The sequence below is a fragment of the Tenrec ecaudatus genome, chromosome 7 (assembly GCF_050624435.1).
Source record: "Tenrec ecaudatus isolate mTenEca1 chromosome 7, mTenEca1.hap1, whole genome shotgun sequence".
NCBI classification, from domain to species: Eukaryota; Metazoa; Chordata; class Mammalia; order Afrosoricida; family Tenrecidae; genus Tenrec; species Tenrec ecaudatus.
Genome location: NC_134536.1, coordinates 128,367,716 through 128,380,227, shown reverse-complemented (window position 1 = coordinate 128,380,227; position 12,512 = coordinate 128,367,716). Strand labels below are relative to the sequence as shown.

Sequence of the window (12,512 nt, the reverse complement as noted above, 5' to 3'; positions counted from 1 at the left end):
GTGGGGCTGAGGGAGGTGAAGGTAAAATGGTAGCTGACCCCACAGTCATGGAGTCCATGCAGACTCCTAGGGACCCTAGAGGACAGGGCAGGACTGCCCCTGTGACTGTCCGAGACACCACCACACCGTGCCTTATGTGCATGGTAGCTGATGGGAAAGTTTAATCTAAAAGCATCACCCTTTTTGTATCTCCTTCCACATCCTGTGCTCCCAAAGTGTGACCTTGCCCCCTGGCCCCGTCTCCATTCGCCTTTCCTTGGAATCGTCCAGTGGGAGGGGCAGGTAGAGACATTAGGCGAAGCCTGAAGGCAATGGGTGGGAAGGGTGGTGGTGAATAGTCTTGGACTTTTAAAGCCATGAGGTATCTCAATTCTAGTTCAAATTCTTCCCAGATCATTCTAATGCCAAGAAGTGTCAAGAATGGGGTGAACCAAACAGCGAGGGTGGGCGCTTTGACTGTGGGCACAGGAAGGAATCAGAGGCTGTGGATTATGTGGAAGGGCGCAGGAGGGCCACAGTGTCCCTGGGATTAGGCCACCCTGCGACACTAAATTGCCTGATCAGTGAGCACAAGGCTGTAGCTGTCGGGGCTGAAGGCCCATACTAGCTCCATACTCGAGGAAGGAGGGGAAGCGGCTGGAGGGTTACCTGCAGAGTGGCGGCCGTTCCTGCTGGGCCGGGCTTCAGGCAGTCACGCGGGCGACGCCCAGGTTTCCTGTGGGCGTGGCTCTGGGTCTCCATGGAGACCGCTTCGCCCCGCAACCCCGCGGGCGCCGTGCAGACGCGCCGCCGCGATGGACTCCGAGAGCCTCCTGCTGTCGCTGGAGCTGGCGTCCGGCAGTGGCCAGGGCCTCAGCCCCGACCGCCGGGCCTCCCTGCTCACGTCCCTCATGCTGGTGAAGCGCGACTACCGCTACGAGCGGGTCCTCTTCTGGGGCCGCATCCTCGGCCTCGTCGCCGATTACTACATCGCGCAGGGCCTGAGTGAGGACCAGCTCGCCCCGCGCAAGACCCTCTACAGGTGGCGGCGCCGGCTGCGGGAGGGCCTCCGAGGAGGGGCGGGGCGGGGGCGGGGCGAGCCCGGAGGGGCGGGGCCCGCCCGCCCGCCTGACTGTTCGGGGCTGGACTGGAGGCTCGCGCGGAAGCGGGCCCCGAGGGAGCGGCCCGAGAAACTTGGGTGCGGTGGGTTTGTCGTCCAGGCAGGGCCGAGGGCGCAGGCCGGTCAGGGTACTTGGAGAATGGAGACCCGGTGCGGGCCCGGTGTGCAGCCTGGCGACCCCAAGGGCTCCGTCTGGGTCTGGGGTAGGAGGGGTGGGTGAGGGGGGCTGTTTGAAAAAGGGTCTTCGGGAGGGTGGAGGTGACGGCTCGGCAGGCGGGCGGCGCTTTGGAAGTAGAGAAGAAACGCGGAATGGAGCGACAAGTCCCTGGACATGACCGTATAGGACCGTCCAGGGCCCCCTTGTGAGCATCCATCCCTGACAATGGCGCGGAGCTCCCCATCAGCTGTCGGTTCAGGAGGCAGGACTGTATCTGTCTGTGTGTCCGTCCATCCTGTGCTATGGTAGACACGGGCTTATAGAGAGAGGGGCCAAGGTGAACCTTGGCCTTCAGTCTGTCCACTGGGGGAGGCAGACATGCGATGCCACGTGAGACAACCACATCAGAGCTACCCACAGGGGCACCCCAGGGGAGGCCTTCCCCAGGGCTGGTAAGGGTACTGAAGGACGGGCTTGCTCTGAGATCTGGGAACCGGGCCGAGGTGTGGGCTGTACCTGAAGGCTCAGCAATTTTATGTTGAGAAGGAGCCTCTGACCAGGGAAGAGCAAGAAGCTGAGTGGAGATCAGGCGGAGGACACACTGAGTAGGCTACCGAGGAGCGGAGGAGAGGGAGGGCAGGCTCTGGGTGGTGCTCTTACTCCTGAAGACCTTACAGGAACAGTGAGCCGTCCTTGAGCATGGGCCGCACTTCCCTGAGAACTGAGGCAGATGGCTGTGCTCTCGACAGGCTGACTAAACCATGCAGGGACACACCACTGAAAGCTCAGCTTCCTTCCAGAAACGTCGCCCAGGATGTTACAGCCCACAGATCTAGGAAGCAGCTCTTTGAGCTCCTATAGAGGTGAAACATTTGTGACCTTTCCACAGAGACAGTGGCTTTGACATCACCTATTCACAAAAAGTGATGCAAACACCTGGGGTTCGGGAGGGTCTCCGAACAGTCTTGAGAGGAAGGGATGGATCCAACAGCTTCTCTTGAGCTCAGCTCCCTAAGGAGAGGAGAACGCAGAAGCCTGAGGGTGAGGGATCCAGGTCACGTCGCATCCCAGGGCTGATGTGGATGTTGTTGACAGCCTGAACTGCGTAGAGTGGAGCCTCCTGCCCCCTGCCACGGAGGAGATGCTGCTGCAGACATCAGTGGTGAATGGCCGCTTCATGGGGGACCCCAGTCATGAGTACGAACACACAGAGCTGCAGAAGGTGACCGAGGCTGACAAGGCCTTTGAAGAAGAAGTGGTGGTGAGTGAAGAGGAGGGCCGGGCGGACAGAAACCCCGCCCGAGAAACCATTGCCATATCTCCCCCTTGGTCAGGTCAGGGACCAGGGGTCCAGGCCTGTTCACTCTTAAGCTTTGCAGCTCTAAGAAAGAGAGGGCGAGGAGGAAACGAAAGTTTAGAGAGATTAAGGGACTCGCCTAGGGCCATGCAGACACAGGCACACCCCAAAGATGTGGCAGGCTGAGGTCCAGACCACCTCAATAAAATGAAGGCCCCTGCAAAGCCAACCACACACTCAGTTTCCCTGCCATCTCTGTCTGCCGCCCAAGCATTAATGTTACTGGTGTGTGTGTGTGCACGCACACGCGTGTGTGTGCCTTTTTGAATCCTGCTGCTCAGGGTGCTCAGGATCCCAAGATCCCCATGCCTTGGGAGTTAAGCACACAGAATCTGGAGTTGTGGCCTCAGAACCTGCGTCTGCATGTGCTGCCCAGAGCTCACGTGGAGTGTGAGGAGAATTCCTTAAGAATCCAAACCTCAGAAAATGTCTGTACATGATCTCTTTTTACCTTTTCAAAGGAGAAGCAACAAATGGTAGCGCGTGACATAGACACATTTCTGTGCCTTGCCCTTTTCAGTGAACAAATAGTAATCCATCCAATGGCGATATATTTCCAATTAGCAGATCTGCCTATTATGGGCCTTAAAAAAAACAAAAACAAGAACCTCCTCATTCTCTTCACCAATGTGTGAATGGACCCTAATTTAGGTAGTCAGTGTCAGATTCATGTGGGTTTTGAATTTTGAAATGTGGGTTTTGAATTTTTGCCCAATGTCCCTTTACCCACATGTACACACAGTTTCCCACATGTACACATGTGCACACAGCGTGTGCACACATCGCTTCCCTTGTACTCACACATTGTTTCCCATGTGTGTGTACACTATCTATAAGGCGACCTCCTAGAAGTGGGATTGCTAGGTCACCCGGTAAGAAGCCCAAGGTGTAAAATGAGAGGAACCTGGAGCTGAAAGCCCAGCCTAGCTTCACAAAGTCGGCACGTGGGTGTACCATCTCAGCTGTGACCCCCTAACCCCTGGCACCTGACAAGCATACCCTCCTTGAGCCTATTTTCGGAGGGAAATGCCTTTACTTTGCAGGGATTTTTTGTTAAAGAGACTTCTTATGGTGCATTTGGTAAAAGGGGTTTTTACTACTGTGTAGCCCTTTTCTCTTTCAAGTTTTCCTATGCGTTTGGTCCCGCTCCCTGGAGGGTTGACTCTGCAGGTTGACGTGGATTGAGTAAGTGAGGTGGGGCGTGGGCAGCCCCCGTCCGGCACTTGGTAAATAAGTTTCCATCTCTTCTCCCCATGGTTCCCTCGGTGGCTTGGGGGAGTAGCTGGTGCAGTGGCTCAGAGGTGCTTCTGGTGACAGGTTTTCCTCATCGGGTGCTGCTTCCTCCCAAACAGCTCCGAGAAGCATCATTGTTCGGGGCCCCTTGATACATTTAGTCTCCATAGAAATGTCACAATCTAGGAAAATGCTTGGGGAACTAATGGCCAGTCCAAGGGCAGGCTATGGAGTTAGATAAAGAGTGACTGATTTTGATGCCAATGTCTGCATAGAAGGAAACAGACTGGGGGAATGCCTGGCGGTATCTGATCTTCAGGAGGTGGGATTCGGAGTGGGCTTTGTGGCGTCTGCCATGCTTTTCTCCATCCACAGACAGGCAATATTTCGGCATGATGCGGTTTCTCTAGAGGAGTGCTTCTCACCCTTCCTAATGCGGTGACCTTTTCCTAGAGCTCCTCTTGCTGTGGTGACCCTCAACCACAACATTATTTTCATTACCACGTCATCACTGTCATTTTGCTATGATAATGAATCGGGAGACCCCTGTGAAAGGGTCGTTCGACCCCCAAAGGGGTTGTAGCACACAGGTTGAGAACCTCTGCTCTAGAGGGCTGACCCCTGGGAGGGAGCGACTGGGGGGCTGAGAGAAAGCCTGCCACTTGGGCAGTATTACATTTTGCACACGGGCTGTGTTCTTCAGGAACCCCGGTAGGGTAGTGCTGTGGGGTGAGCGCCCAGAGCCCTAGAGCCTACCATGCAGCGCTCCCGCCGCTCCAAGGGCGCGGGAAGAGACAGACCAATCCTGAAAGGATTTATAGTCTCAAAAGCCCACTGACAGCCCCAAAGCCTTCCATTCAGTGCACCCGCCGCGCCCGTGGAGTGAGAAGAGGCCGTCCAGTCCAGGGAAGATGGGCAGTCTCGAAACCCTCAAGGGGTTTTCCGGTTTCCCGCTTTCCTGTTGATGGAGGCGGGTCTGTTTTGTGTGGTCCTTGTCACTGGTTTGGGTTTGTTTGCTTCCTGTTCATGTTCTGTGTGGTTTTCTGTATGTGAAATCCAGGACAGGCAGATCGGTCCTGAGAGTACCTGGGTTGATAGGGACCTAGGGGCAGGGCGGGGGCAGTGGGGGGCCGACTACAATGGATGCAAGAAGAAAGCCTTCTGAATTGGGGGTGACTGTGCACAAAGCCTGTCCACATGACCGAACGAGTCACTTGTGAGAGCCGTGACATGTGTGCCAAGGAAACCCTTTTCTTAAACAGAATTCCAGCATTTAAAACCATATTCTTCCACCAATCACGGGACATCTATTAGTTAGCTGCACTGACATGGTTTTAAAATGTAGCGCATTTACCTTCCTGTCAGTCGTTTTGTATTTGAACAATAACTTGAGGCAGTATCAGAAATATGATCAATCAATCATATTGTTAAAAAGTAAAGAACCATCAAAATAATAATAATTTATAAATTATCAAGGGTTCATGAGGGAGGGAAGGTGGGGGAAAAAAGGGAAAAAATGAGGAGTTGATACCAAGGACTCAAGTAGAAAGCAATTGTTTTGAGAATGATGATGGCAACCAATGTACAAATGTGCTTGACACAGTGGATGTATGTGTGGATTGTGATAAGAGCTGTAAGAGCCCCCAGTAAAATGATTTTTAAAAAACCAAACAAACCAGAAAACCCCAAAGAACTGTCAGGGCAGTCCTCCTCTGTCCTACAGGGTGGCGGTGGGCGGGGAGGGAGCTTGGAATCCTACGGGGGAAGTGCCCTCATGATGATTTCTGACAAGCCGGCATCAAGGAGCACAGCGCACCATCGGAGAGAGCTCGTCTCCTGTCCCCTCAGGTTCAGGTCAAGGAGGAGACCCGCCTTGTGTCTGTCGTGGACCAGATCGACAAGGCTGTGGCCGTGATCCCCCGGGGCGCCTTGTTCAAAACCCCCTTGGGACCCACCCACGTCAATCGGACCTTTGAAGGTGAGTTCTCCCGGTAGAGCTCTTCCCACGCACATGTCCAGGAGCCCAGGGGGGAGCTGGCCATGTCCTCAGTGAAGGGCGAGCTGTAATCACGTCACCAGCTGAGGCTGTGCCCAGTGGCCTGCCATCGGTGGTTGGCACGGGCCACCCAGTCATTGGACAGTGCCTGAGGGATGGTAGCACTTATGCTCGGACCCACTCCCCAGGGTTTCTGGGGTGGTCTGTGTCACCTGCTACCCCTCCCTCCTCATTGTGGGCTCTGGACCAAGTCTGAGCTGAAGGCAGCGTGGAGACCTCCTTCCTCATCTGCCTTCGGCCGTGGGTTAGTGGTTACCTGGAGGAGCTCCATGCAGAGCTGGGGAGCTGGGGAGCTGACCACCCCTCCCCACCGGTTTCTTCCTTCTAGGGCTGTCCTTGTCCGAGGCCAAGAAGCTTAGTTCTTATTTTCACTTCAAGGAAGCTACTGAGCTGAAGAATAAGACCTTGCTTGAGAAGGCTGACCTGGACCCCTCCTTGGACTTCATGGACTCCTTGGAGTATGATATCCCCAAAGGTAAGGGCCCACAAGTTCAAGGTCATTGGGTCAGCAGTGGGGCAGGCCTCCTGCCATTCGCCTTTGGGCGCGGAGCCTGGGTAGGAGCTGGTGGGACACTGCAGCCTCTGGAGGACCAGGCGTCCCTGGAGCACAGTAGAGAGCCCAGGTCACAGTGGGCACGGAGTAAGTACCTGCTTGCTGGATGACAAACATGGGACCTTCTTCCACAAGCTTCCACGAACAGTCAGCATGCCAGTACCTCGCAGCAATACTGGATGGAGACGGTGGGATGCTCTCCTTGAAACTTCGTGCAAGTGCCCTTGGGCAGACTGAGTCAAGCTACATTTCGGGGTTTAGGTTTGGGGGAGTGCTTGACCCATGACTGGTGCTCAGTAAGCAGTCTTGATGGACTGAGAACCTTTGGAGGAACCTCTGGATCGATGCACACAGCTGGAGCCCTTCCTGGGCCCCAGAACCCATCTGGCCCAGGCACCCGGTTCCCTCCCTTGAGCAGGAGGCAAAGCTGCTTTGTCCCGGAGCCTGTACTGTACACGAGGCACCAAACCCAGACCCTCTTCAGTACCCATCTTTTCCCCCTCCCCACGCCTGGTGTTTGAGAAGGGCAGCTGTGCTGGTGATCATGGCAACAAAGTCACAAAGCTATGGCACGCTTCCTGTGTGCCCAGCACTGGGCTCAGCCCGCTCCACCAGCGTCTCACCCTCACCCTCACCCTGTGAGGTGGATGCTCTTAGGACTCCCACCCAACAGGCAGTTACCAGGGCGCAGAGAGCGAGGCCCAAAGAAACATGGAATGTCAGAGCGTTACCTCCAGGCCGCTGGCATTGACGGCCATGGCGGAGGGAGTTTCTTTTCAACCTACAAAGGGGGTAGCTGGACAGTGGTCACCCCCACCACTAGGGGGAGGCAGACCTCTGTGGAACAGTGAGCTGTCCAGCTAGGCTGGCACTCTGGAGAGGGGCACACCAACTCCTAGTGACCCTCCAGGACAGGGTTGGTTTCTGAGGCTGCGCACGCAGAGCCACGGACAGCCTGATCTCTCGCCCAGGAATGGGGGTGGGGGGTGGTGTAGTGGATTTCAGTGACACCGCCAGGGCTCTTTCAGGACAGGCCAGAGGTTAGAGGCAAGGGCTCTGGGTCCACCAGGCTGGGCCAGAATGCCGGCCTTGTCTCTGACCAGCTGTGTGTGACCGCCAACAAGTACCTCCGTTTCCTTGTGCCTCACTCAAAACAGAACAAAACAAAAAACTCATTCCCATCGAGTGGGAGTGACCCTATAGGACAGTGTAGAATCGCCCCTGTGCGTGTCTGAGATGTAATTCTTTAGGTGGGTAGGAGGTCTAGTCTTCATCAGTTTCCTCATTTCTGTAAGCTATGGGGAACGAGATTTTCTACTTGATTGGAATGGTTATGAGAATTCAACATGTATACAGAGTTAACGTACACAGCATACTGAACTCGGTGCTTGACACATAGTAAGGGCACAGATCTATAATATTTTTAGTGGCAAGAGAGCTTTGCCGTGGGGCCAGGCAGGCCTGGGAGGACCCAGAAGGCCAAAGCAGGAGCTGCTGCTGGCGGCCTGGGGTAGCCTGCGAGCGTGCACTGAGCAGGGACAAACGAAGGACCAGGAGGCAATCTGGGAGCTACTGCAATCCCTGGTGGCACAGTGGTCGAAGCACTTGGCTGTTTGAAGTGGTCCAAATCCATCAGCCCCTCTGTGGGAGAGAGGAGGCAGGCTGCTTCTGTAAAGAGATACCGCCTTGGGAATCCAACAGGGCAGTCCTAGTCTGTCCTACAGGGCCGCTACGAGCCCGAATGGACTTGATGCAGGGGGAGTGGGTTTGGGCACTGCCCTGGGGACCAGAAGAGGGTCTCAAGTATCTGCTTCCATCAAGGAACAGCCATTTCTGGCCTCTGCCACATGGGGTCACCCGAGTCAAGCCATCCAGAGCATGGCCAACCCTGCAGTGAGGGCTGGAAAGGGGCTCTGGCCCTGGGGGAGGGGAGTAGGTTTTTCAGGGACTGGGGTATTTCACATCCAGATCTCCTTTGTCTCTGCTAGCTCTGCTTTCCCAGCCTACTCATAAAGAAAGCCAGGAAAGTGGAAGGGGCCCAGCACCAGAGGTTTAGGGGGTAGTCTAAGACAATCTCTTCAACTGAGGGCAGCAGTCTGACCCCCTGATTCTGGGAGGGGGTAGCAACTCATTCAGCAGAGCCTGCTCCCCAGGGACCCACCTCCTCTGGGTTGTGGGAGTGGGTGGGAATGGAGGGGAGGTGACAGGGTGCTGGCACCTTTGCAGCAGCCAAGACCAAACCTGGCCAGATGGCGTCCTAAGAAAACCTCAACAGGCCTACCTGACTGCCACTGAGGTGAAGGCCACAGAGGGCTGAGCCCTCACAGCCTGGGGAAGGAAGCTGTAAGCTCAGGGAGGCTGCCCTGCACCCTGATGGGCCCTGTGGACCAGGTCCTGGGGGTGTGGGGGAGACGGGCTGGAAGGTTGGTGATTGGAATAGCCTAAGGCCTTAGTTATCTGGCTCTAATGGTGGGTCTTGGGGGATAAGGACCAGCTGCTGGCTTCCCTCCTATTTCCACACAGTGCATCTATGTTAGGGATGGGCCCCTGGCATTACATGCGATGGGCCTGAGGGGAGGGCACACCTGGCTCTTACCTTGGGGCACTTCCCCAGGCCTGGGGGTTTCCTGCTCCTTATTCCCAGAGCTGTCCCCATGAAGCCCAGCACAGCCTTTACTTGTCAGGGGGGCTGTGTGACATGGTGGTGGCAGTGTGCATGTATGGGCAGAAGAGGAAACTCTGGTTTTGCACCCAGACTCCTCTCCTGATGAGATGGTGAGAAAGCGGACTGAGCATCAGGGAGCCTGGGCTGCCGGGTTTCCTAGGCTACCAGACCTGGTGGGAGGGATGGGATTTCTGCCTAGGTGAAGCGCATGATTTCCCCATGGTGACCCATCCTGTCCTTCCTGGGTCTGAGGCGACTGCTGTGTGGTTAGGCTGTCCCTGTTGCGCGCACGTGCGTGTGTGTGTGTAGGCAGACCAGCAGACTGTCCTGGGACAGCCTTGGCCAAAGGAGCAGGCAAGATACTTCTCGGACCATGCACACTCCCTTGAGCCATCTTCCTTACTTTGGATGTGCAGTCTGATGGGAGTGGGTGGCTTTGGGGGCCAGCCATCACCTCATTCTGGGCACAGCAGGACCACCCTCCTTCTCTGGCCTTGGGCTGCAGTCAGATTTGAGATCGATGGTCAGGAGGTAGGAGACAAAATTCCTAGGTAGACACTGGCATTCAATGTCCATCAGCAAGTGCTCACTGAACAGCTTCTACACACCAGGCACTTGGACAAAAAAAGAGTGGTTTGGGAAGGTCAAATTAAACCACATGGGAAAGGGAATGTGACAGGTGCCTCAAGTGGGGTGCCTGGTGTCCTGGGAAGGAGAGAGGGGCATACAGAACAGGGAGGAGGAGGGAGGCAGTGTGGGGAGCCTGTGCAGGCTGGGGCAGAGATCTGCGGGAGCTCAGTGGCATAGTCCAGTTGAGACAGGAGAGGGCAGCAAAGGGCCTGGCCGACCAGGCGGGCATTCAGTGTGGTGGGAATTGGAGCAGAGGGAGGGGCCGGCGATGGAAAAGGTTCAGCCTTCTCCAGGGGGTGGGAGTGCAGCCACCCCCCACTGTAGTCCCTGGGGTCCGACTGATGGGTGCTTGACCTGCTGTACCATGGGACCTGGCCGGTTCCCCATCCATCAAACACAAGCCTGCCCCCAGGCCTCTACGAGTTCCACTCTATTGTGACAGGAAGGACACCTCTTCTGAGGCCCCTGGCTTTCTCCCCTGTAATGCCTGCGGTGCTGGCGTGAGGCAAGGGAAGGTTCGTTTCTCTCTGCAGCCTCTGCATAGCCTGGTCCCCAGCTAGGCCCTTGCCCTCTCAAATTTCACCCCAGCTGTGCTGCCTGCTCTCCTCCAATGTAGGTCCCCACCCTCGCATGGTGGGGGTCGAACCTGAACCCGGAGGCCCATCAGACCCAGGACTTCCTGCCCCTGTCATACCTTCCAAATCCAGGTGGTCTGGAGCCCACTGGCTCCCAGGGAGGAGAGGCTTAGGGGGCCTGGGGAGAATGAGCAGAAACACCAGGCTGTAGGAGGCTCTGAGGGGGTGGCAGGGCTGGCTGGTGCAGTAGTTGCATTCAGGAGTGGGTGAAGGTGACAGCAAGTGCCCGGCTCCCCAGGTAGACGCTACGTGACTCCTGGCACGCGGAGAGTCTGTGTTTCCTGGGCGACCAGCTGAGGCAGGGACAAGGAGGGGAGGATGGGAGCGTGACAGGAATGCAAGGGAGGGAGGCAGTGCAGCCCCTCACATGCCGCTAGTAGCTTGCCAGCACCCTCGGCTTGGGGGGGGGGGCACCCTCCCCCATGAGGTCCTATGCTTCTGGCCACATTCCCTTTGTTCCCCATTGGTTGGAGGCAAGAGGCAGCTTTCCTAGGGTGAGGTGGTGTGAGGGCAGGTGGGGGCTCAGCCCTTGTCTAGGGGGTAGTCTGGTTGTCCACCCTGGGGATGGGGAAGAGCAAGGCAGACCCTGACCTTCCCAAGTGGTGGGGTTGTGCGGCTGGGGGCTCCAGTGGGGTGACCGAGGGAGCACTGCAGAGGGATCCCTTAGAGGGTCCATGCCCTGGCCAAAGGCTGCCTAGTGCCCGGCAACCCTGCTTCCTCGGGCTCCCAGTCCCATTGTTCCCAGACTAGGCTAGGGATGCGGGGTAAGGCCTCTTCCCTCCCGACTGCTGGGCTGAGGACCTGGGGAGCGGTGGCGTCTGCACCACCCTGGCAGTGCTGAGGTGGGCTCCAGTGCCCCCCTCTGAGCAGGGCTGGCCTACTCGCTCCCAGAGCTCTGGCTGTGGACAAGGGCAAGTGACAGGCTACACGCTGAACAGGGCTGGGGTTCCCAGTGGCCAAGCCTCTCGAATACAGGGTGTGGAGTGACCAGGGTGGGCTGTTGTTGGGGGAGGTCCGTGGGAAGCTGGGGCAGCAGGAGGCAAGCAACAGGGCTGACCTGGCAGCTGATGAAGGAAGGCCTGCACGCAGCCCTCAGTGTGGCGCTGGCTGGTCCAGCACCACAACCTTCAAAGCATTAGCTGTCCTGGCAGGCGGCGTGGAGCCGGGCTGGGTGGGGAGAGGCCTTGGTGCACAGGGGAATAGAAGCTCCAGATCTGCATCCAGAGGAGATCTTCCCAGGCTCCCTCCTCCCACACAGTGGCTCCCGCCCGCCCTGGGTTCTGGAGCGGGATCAGACCCTTCCCGCCAAGTGCTCGTGGCAGCACAGCTCAGCCCCAGACCCGTCTGTGTCTCTCCGGGAAGGAAAACCAGGGCAGAGCCCAGGGAGCACAAAGGCTCATTAGCTGCAGCCCCAGAGTCCCCTCCACTGAGGGCAGGGCGGCATCTAGTCCTGAGCTGCTAGTAAGGGCCATTGAGCTGGGCGGCCTCAAGCGGCCAAACTCCTCATCTATCTTGGGGCCGAGGGCTCCTAGGATTGGGGAGAGGGCAAAACGGGCTGGGGTGGAGGGTGGGAGGCGAGGGAAGGGTGGAGAGAGCGAAGTGGCCAGGCTACATCAATGGCTGCTGCCGCCTCCCCACTGCAGTGTTCACGAAGACTTGCTGACAGAACAGAAAGGACTGGTGTGTGTCTCCCGCCCTCGTTTCTGTGGCCCTCCCTCTTGAGGGCAGCTTAATGAGCAGTGAAATGGCTACAAGCAGACTGGGAGGACGGTGCGGCAACAAAGAAATGGGCTCCCAGTCCCTGCCTCTGCAAAGCGCCAGAGCCAGGTTCCCGGGCCCAGGCCTGCCTTTAACCCCTCTGCAGGTGCCTGGAGCATCCAGATGGAGCGGGGCAATGGCCTGGTGGTGCTGCGCAGCCTGCTCTGGCCAGGCCTCACCTTCTTCCACGCCCCCTACACCAAGAACTACGGCTACATCTACGTGGGCACCGGGGAGAAGAACATAGACCTGCCTTTCATGTTATAGGGTGGGGGTCGCCCAGGGAGTGTGATGTCAAGCGTGAATGCGATTTTCACAAACTTGCGTGACCTGGGTCTGTCTGTTCTGCTCACCCCCTCCTGCCCCTGC

General features: G+C 57.1%; 1 protein-coding gene across 2 annotated transcripts in view; it reads left to right on the top strand.

The window, feature by feature from the left end:
- Positions 1 to 771: 771 nt before the first annotated feature.
- Positions 772 to 12,512, top strand: part of RSPH9 (radial spoke head component 9) — a 42,386-nt gene continuing 30,645 nt past the window's right edge. The window contains exons 1-5 of one of the 2 annotated variants that reach the window (XM_075555030.1): positions 772 to 1,021; positions 2,352 to 2,517; positions 5,695 to 5,824; positions 6,231 to 6,377; positions 12,250 to 12,447. In XM_075555030.1, coding sequence (XP_075411145.1) covers positions 795 to 1,021; positions 2,352 to 2,517; positions 5,695 to 5,824; positions 6,231 to 6,377; positions 12,250 to 12,410 — 831 coding nt within the window. In that variant the 5' untranslated portion in view covers positions 772 to 794 and the 3' untranslated portion in view covers positions 12,411 to 12,447. Of the gene's footprint in view, positions 1,022 to 2,351; positions 2,518 to 5,694; positions 5,825 to 6,230; positions 6,378 to 12,249; positions 12,448 to 12,512 lie in introns of those variants that run through there. The other variant, XM_075555031.1, reaches the window with a different exon arrangement.